The sequence below is a fragment of the Salvelinus sp. IW2-2015 genome, linkage group LG27 (genome assembly GCF_002910315.2).
Source record: "Salvelinus sp. IW2-2015 linkage group LG27, ASM291031v2, whole genome shotgun sequence".
Classification (NCBI taxonomy): Eukaryota; Metazoa; Chordata; class Actinopteri; order Salmoniformes; family Salmonidae; genus Salvelinus; species Salvelinus sp. IW2-2015.
The window spans coordinates 30,625,874-30,633,974 of record NC_036867.1 but is presented as its reverse complement, the minus strand read 5'-3'; the positions used below and the strand labels follow the sequence as shown (position 1 = coordinate 30,633,974).

The 8,101-nt window shown below is 43.2% G+C and overlaps 1 protein-coding gene across 1 annotated transcript in view; it reads left to right on the top strand.

Moving 5' to 3' along the window:
- Positions 1–8,101, top strand: part of LOC111953484 (intersectin-1-like) — a 77,717-nt gene that overhangs the window by 35,294 nt on the left and 34,322 nt on the right. The window contains 8 exon segments of the mRNA XM_070435641.1: positions 6–106; positions 506–768; positions 1,177–1,315; positions 1,415–1,502; positions 1,504–1,537; positions 1,539–1,565; positions 7,083–7,170; positions 7,971–8,100. Of these exon segments, the coding sequence (XP_070291742.1) occupies positions 6–106; positions 506–768; positions 1,177–1,315; positions 1,415–1,502; positions 1,504–1,537; positions 1,539–1,565; positions 7,083–7,170; positions 7,971–8,100 (870 nt within the window).

Genomic DNA, 8,101 nt, shown 5'->3' with positions numbered 1-8,101 from the left:
CGTAGTGGTAGCGGGGTGTCTGTCACCAGCCTGCACTCCACTGACCAGCGGGTCCAAGAGGAGGCCGAAGAGGAGCTGGAGAGCGAGAAACAGAAGCTGGAGAAATGTAACCACTCTTAAATTCATAGACAGAGCTATGGATGCAATGACTAACCATCCGTGGGATCGAAATGATAGATCTGAAGCTATACGGTGTTTGTTTACAGTTACGTTGTTAACGAACAATGGAGCAAAACAAGCTCCTATTTTGGGTTCTGGTGCAGTTGAACTAAGCTCACAAGCATTTTCTTCTACAATCTATGGCTATGTATCATCAATTTTAAAGTCCAAAAATATATGTACCAATCCCTTTAAACACACAGCAAAAAGCTCCTTTATAAATATAAACGGGTATATAAAAATGGCCCCAGTTTTCCAAGAAATGCCACTGAAAATTAGGCAACAGGGCAAAATATGTCCCCCATTTCTCTCTCTGACCCCTCTATCTCTGTCTCCCTCCCCAAAGTGACTTTCGAGGACAGGAAGCGGGAGAACTTTGAGCGGGGCAACCTGGAGCTGGAGAAGCGTCGACAGGCCCTGCTTGAGCTGCAGCGCAAGGAGCAAGAGCGTCTGGCAGCGCTGGAGCGCGAGGAGCAGGAGAGGAAGGAGCGCGAGCGGCTCGAGCAGGAGAGGCGGCGGCAGCAGGAGCTAGAGAAGCAGTTGGAGAAGCAGAGGGAAATGGAGAGGCAGCGCGAGGAGGAGAGACGCAAGGAGATCGAGAGGAGAGAGGTGAGGGGAGGAGGTGGAAAAGAGGGTTAAGGAGGACAGTGATGATGTATAAAGAGAGGGAGCTGGAGAGGCAGAGGGAGGAGGTTGAGAGGGGAGGTTGAGAGGGGAGGATGAGGGGGGAGATGTAAGGGGAAAGTGAAGAACACAGGAACCAATGCAGTGTGTGTGTATATTAACCATTCTACTACTATGTTGTATTTTTAAGATGATAAATTCACTCTCGTTTCTTATTGTATTGCTTTATTGACAGAGGGGGAGACAAGTGTAGAGAAAAGGGTGGAAACGGCCATTGAACCCAGGTCTCCGGCAGGAACTTGAATATGTGCATAGATCTGGAAGTGTTACCACTCGACCACGGCTGGATCTGCACTATTTCTGCATATACAGTATAACATTCCCTCTGGCTAGGCGGCGAAGCGGGAGCTGGAGCGCCAGCGTCAGTTGGAGTGGGAGAGGAACCGCCGGCAGGAGCTGCTGACCCAGAGGAACCGAGAGCAGGAGAACATTGTCCTGCTCAAAGCCCGCAAGAAGACCCTGGTTGAGCGAGGCACTGGTAAAGGGAAAAGGACACACAACATCATAACGTAGTTCCCAGGAGTCTTTATTGTTATTTTGAAGACAGAATACATAAGGTATGATAATATAGTTTCTCCCTCCCAGACGACAAGGAGCCAGCTAGAGGCAAGCTTGCAGGACATCCGCTTCCGCCTGTCTGCCCAGCGGCATGAGATCGAGCAGCCACAAGACCCGCGAGATCCGCATCCAGAGTTATCACCCACCTCCAGCAGCAGCTGCAGGTACGTACACACCTGTGTACACATAGTCCGCCTCCATAATTATTGAGCAGCGAAGCATTGTTCTTGATTTTAAAATCAACAATGACTATGAGGTTAAAGTGCAGACTGTCAGCTTTATTTGAGTGTTTTATCCTCATCAGGCAGAACCGTTTCTAAATTCCAGCACCTTTCCCCCATTTTGGCGGACAAATTCACTGTATGTTACAGTTGCAAGTTCGAAGATTTGCATACACTTAGGTTGAGTCATTAAACTCGCTTTTATCAACCACTCCACACGAATTTCTTGTTAACAAACTATGGGTTTTGGCAAGTTTGGTTAGGACATCTACTTTGTGGCATGACACAAGTAATTTTTCCAACAATTGTTTTCAGATAGATTATTTCACTTATCATTCACTGTATCACAATTCCAGTGGGTCAGAAGTTTACAACACACTAAGTTGACTGTGCCTTTTAAACGCTGGGAAATTCCGAAAACTTATTGTAATGCTTGTATGAGAGCGGTTCTGACAGGCTTATTGACATCATTGAGTCAATTGGAGGTGTACCTGAGGATGTATTCAAAGGCCTACATATTCAACGCAGTGCCTCTTTGCTTGACATCATGGGAAAATCAAACAGAAATCAGCAAAGACCGCAGAAAATAAATTGTAGCAGCGCAACAAGTCTGTTCCACCTTGAGAAATTCAGCGCCTGAAGGTACGCACGTTCATCTGTACAGACTACAGCAAATATCGTACATTTTCTGATGAAAGCAAAAGATAGAACTGGTTGGGGGGCAAAATGAGCCATCGTTTATGTTTGGAGGACAGACGGGGGAGGCTTGCATCCGCAAGAACCACCGTCCCACCTGTGAAGCACGTTGGGTGGCAGCATTATGGTTTGTAGGGGGTGCTTTGCTGCAGGAGGGACTGGATGCACTTGCACCAAATAGATAGGCACCATGACGGATGAAAATGATTGGATATATTGAAGGCATCATTGCAAGACATCAGTCAGGAAGTTTAAGCTTGGTCGGCAAATGGGTCTTCCAAAATGGACATACCCCAACCATACTTCAAAGAATGTGGCAAAATGGCTTCAAGGACACAACAAGTCAAGGTATTTGCAGTGGCCATCACAAAGCCTCACCTCAATCCTATGAAAATTTGTGGGCAGAACTGAAAAAGCGTGTGCGAGCAAGGAGGCCTACAAACCTGACTCAGTTACACCAGTCAGGAGGAATGGGCCAAAATTCACCCAACTTATTGTGGGAAGCTTGTGGAAGACTAACTGAAACGTTTGACCCAAGTTAAACAATTTAAAGGCAGTGCTACCAAATACTAATTGAGTGTATGTAAACTTCTGACCCACTGGGAATGTGATGAAAGAAATAAAATATTAAATAAATAATTCTCTCTACTATTATTCTGACATTTCACATTCTTAAAATAAAGTGGTGATCCTTACTGACCTAAAACAGGGAATTTTTACTAGGATTAAATGTCAGGAATTGTGAAAAACTGAGTTTAAATGTAGGTGTATGTAAACTTCCAACTTCAACTGTATATTAAAGTAGTCGAAATMTTATTATTTGGTCCCATATTCATAGCACGCAATGACTCCATCAAGCTTGTGACTCAACAAATTTGTTGTATGCATTTTCTGTTTGTTTTGGTTGCGTTTCAGATTATTTTGTGCCCAATAGAAATGTATTGTAAATAATGTGTTGTGTAAATTTGGAGTCACTTTTATTGTAAATAAGAACAGAATATGTTTCTAAACACTTCTACATTTAATGTGGATGCTACCATGATTACAGATAATCATGAGTAATGATAAGCAAGAAAGTTAGACGCACAAATATCATACCATTACAATAACAGGGGAGGTTAGCATTTTTGGTGGGGTATGATATTTAGGCGTATAACTTTTTCACTCATCATTATTCACGATTCATTCAGGATTATCCGTAGTCATGGTAGCATCCATATTAATGTAAAAAATATATATAATTCCCCAAAATGACACCGTACATTGACACCGACACCAAAATGACACCGAGCCAAAAGAAGAGAAAATGCTTCACTGTCACAATYAGTGTGCAAAGCTGTCATAAAGGAAAAGGCTTTGAAGAATCTAAAATATATTTTGATACTTTTTTTTTTGGTTACTACATGATTCCGTGTGTTATTTCATAGTTTTAATGTCTTCACTATTATTCTACAATGTAGAACATAGTCAAAAAACCCTTGAATGAGTAGGTGTGTCAACTTTTGACCGGTACTGTATATACAGTGCCTTCGGAAAGTATTCAGGCCCCTTGACTTTTTCCACATTTTGTTACGTTACAGCCTTATTCTAAAATGGATTAAATAAAAAAAATCCTCAATCTCCACACAATACCCCATAATAAGGCAAAAACAGATTTTTAGAAATGTTAGCAAATTTATAAAAAATCCAAAACAGAAATACCTTATTTACATAAGTATTCAAACCCTTTCCCATGAGACTCGAAATTMWGCTCAGATGCATCCTGTTTCAATTGATCATCCTTGATGTTTCTACAACTTGATTGGAGTCCACCTGTGGTAAATTCAGTTGATTTGGACATGATTTGGAGAGCCATGCACCTATCTATATAAGGTCCAACAGTTGACAATGAATGTCAGAGCAAAATCCAAGCCATGATGTCCAAGGAATTGTCCGTAGAGCTCCGAGACAGGATTGTGTCGAGGCACAGATCTGGGGAAGGGTAGCAAAAAAGATCCCCAAGAACACAGTGGCCTCCATTCTTAAATTGAATAAGTTTGGAACCACCAAGACTCTTCCTAGAGCAGGCCGCCCAGCCAAACTGAGCAATCAGGGGAGAAGGGCCTTGGTCAGGGAAGTGACCAAGAACCCAATGGTCACTCTGTGTAGATGGGAGAAGCTTCCAGAAGGACAACCATCTCTGCAGCACTCCACCAATCAGGCCTTTTTATGGTTGAGCAGCCAAACGGAAGCCATTCCTCAGTAAAAGGCACATGACTGCCCGCTTGGAGGTTATCAAATGACAAACCTAAAGACTCTCAGACCAAGAGAAAAAAGATTCTCTGGCCTTATGAAACCAAAATTGAACACTTTGGCCTGAATGCCAAGCGTCACATCTGGATGAAACCTGGCACCATTCATAGGGTGAAGCATGGTGTTGGCAGCGCCATGCTGTGGGGGATGTTTTTCAGCGGCAGGGACTGGGAGACTAGTCAGGATCGAGGGAATGATGAATTGAACAAAGTACAGAGAGATCCTTGATGAAAACCTGCTCCAGACCGCTCAGGATGTCAGACTGGGGCGAAGGTTCACCTTCTGACAGGACAATGGCCCTAACCACACAGCCAAGACAATGCAGGAGTGGCTTCGGGACAAGTCTTTGAATGTCCTTGAGTTCCCCAGCCAGAGCCCGGAGTTGAACCCTATCGAACATCTCTGGAGAGACCTGAAAATAGGAGCGACGCTCCCCATCCAACCTGACAGAGCTTGAGAGTATCTGCAGAGATGAATGGGAGACACTTCCCAAATACAGGTGTGCCAAGCTTGTAGCGTCATACCCAAGAAGACTCAATGCTGTAATCGCTGCCAAAGGTGCTTCAACAAAGTACTGAGTGAAGGGTCTGAATACTTATGTAAATGTGGTATTTGTATTTTTTTTTTGTAATAAATTGGCAAAAATGTAAACTTTTAAAATCAATTTTAGAATACGGCTGTGACGTAACATGTTGAAAAGTCAAGGGGTCTGAATACTTTCTGAAGGCACTGTATTTGTAGCCTAGGCCTACTGATGGTATGAATTTGGGATCGATCATCCCACAACTGTCCCAGAGTCTGTTTTGGAAAGGCTTTTTCTTTCTCACACAGAACGACAAGCTGACCAATAGAAGAGGTAAACTTTTCTACTATGGGGGATATTGGATTTGCCAAGGCTAGTGATTTGCTGTTCGTATCTCGTCTTGTTGGCTCAGGAAAAGTAAATGTGGCAGTTATTCTAAGTTCGTATTGGACTTAGTCTGTAAAAATGATGCACACTGTTGCATGTTCTCGCAATAGGAATTACCATAATCGAAATGTGATTTCTGTCATATTGAGCACCGTAGGTGGATGCCCTAATGATGTTTACACACCCAATGCATATGGTTCTGGTAAATTTCTCAAATATCTGTTGAATTTAAAATTCTGCCAGTCAAATGTCCGACCCCACATTTTCATAATGGAAACCCTGACACACACACACACACACACACACACACACACACACACACACACACACACACACACACACACACACACACACACAGTGAAGCCTCAGGTGCATATCTTCCACCCAAACCCTATACAGATTTGGGGTGTGACAAATTGACAATTTTGCTTAACGTTTAAACGACCATGCTTTTATCGGTTTTCCGTTAAAACGATAACAAAAAAAATCATAAGATTCCACATCAGTTTACAATGCGGAATAATGGTCCTGTTATGCATGTATGACTGCTAGGGCTGGGCAATGAAGTTTTATCTACCACAACCCTTTACAGACAGAACGCAGCTACAGTAACATATCGATAGCGGACAATAAAATAAATAAAAATAAATCTAATTCTGCTTCGGCATAAAATGTTCTGCATTTCCCCCCCACCCTAGCAACGATAAACGTTGCTGATTGATGTGCTGCTGTGTTGTTTTTTTATGGTATGGTAGCTAGATGTTTAATATCTACTAAATGTCTTGGTAGGTCACTTTTTTAGGATAGGTTAATCAAATCATCTTGAGCTGCAGATCAACAGTTCTGGTTGCCTAGTGATGGACGTTAGTCCTACTTCAGAAGCCTCATTCATTTACACACAACTAAAATACCGGTTAATATCTCCAGAGAAGGTTTAGCATCTGCATTTAAAAATCCGTAGTGTAGCCTACCCAGACAGACAGACATGCCGTAGCCGAGGCGCTTTCAAGGGGCCACATTCCATTATGTCTGAATAAGGGTAATCGATAAAGGCTACCGGTAGCCTACTGTAATTTCATATTATGAGGCAATCTGTATCCCGGCAAATTCGGTGCCATGAATAGGCTAGGATATTCTATATGCAACAGACCGAAGACTGAACACACACTTGCATCATTAGCAAAGAGACAGAGCAGGCAGGCCAGCACGAGGTAGAGCGAGACAGAGGGAGAGGTGGGGTAGGCAGAAACCTGCTCATATGTTTTTGTCATCTGCATCTTGCAATGTCTTGCCWWGCAAATTCACCAAAGTAGCCTAAAGTTTGCCTCTGCCTCTCTGGTTTTATTTGAATTACACAACTTTCCCAGGCCTTTATAGCCTATTGGCTATAACACACAAAATAGTACGTTTTGTGATTAATTGCACTGAGATTTTAATTAAGTGGGTGGGGACAAAAAAACATTTAGTTTTTCGGTTAGGGATTGTTCTTAACGTTAAGGATCCCAAATTCGTTTTAATGTTTAAACATTCARAGTTGCCGTTGCTTTGTGTGTCGTCCCCAGGACTCTCAGCAGTGGCTCGGCAGGCTAATCCCTGACAAACAGTGTCTAAACGAACAACTCAAACAGGTTCAACAGAACAGCCTGCACAGTAAGTACTGCTTCATTACCTCAGCTCCGCACATCTTTAGGGAATAGGGTGCCATTTGGGACTCAGACTGTGTACTATATGTTTTGCTATTATAGATGACTTGTGAATTCTCTGCTAAATCCGTACAATAATTCCCCCGTAAATGCATTGTTTTATTCCCCCATGTACTTGTCATAAATGAGTAGTTAGCTTTAGCTTGATTGCTAGTTAGTCCTAGCTATGCTATCATACTGTACATGGGTAGGCCACATTGGACTGACTTATAACTTGCATTACAGTGTTTCCCCTGCTGTAGTACACGTGTGGAACTGCTCCCCATCTAGCGCCATATAAAATAATCTGGCCTYTTAGTTTTAATTGACAATCTGTTGCCTGGGGGCCTTTGTACCCCACCTGCAAACAAAACTAAGGGAAAGACTGACTGCCATACTATACTTAAGCAATAAGGCCCGAGGAGGTGTGGTATATGGGCAATATAACACAGCTAAGTCCATATGCAAAACGCAGCGCCTGGATACAGCCATTTAGCCTTGGTATATAGGCCACATACCACAAACTCCCTATGTGCCTTATTGCTATTATAAACTGGTTACCAACGTAATTAGAACGGTCTGATATACCACAGCTTTCAGCCAGTCAGCATTCAGGGCTCGAACCACGCGGGTTAGGATAACCGATACGGCGCTTGCTCTTTGGGTCATATTCGCTTGGCTCCAATAATGAATGCTTGTTTTAGTTTTCTGCAGCAAAAAAATATTGCCACGCTGGGCACTAATACATACAACCCCGTCCTTGTCCAGGAGACTCCCTGTCGTCGCTGCAGAAGGCGGTGGAGATCAAGGAGTCTAGTCGGCAGCAGCTGAGAGAACAGCTAGACACCGTGGAGAGAGAGACCCGCTCCAAGCTGCTGGAGATAGACGCCTTCAACACC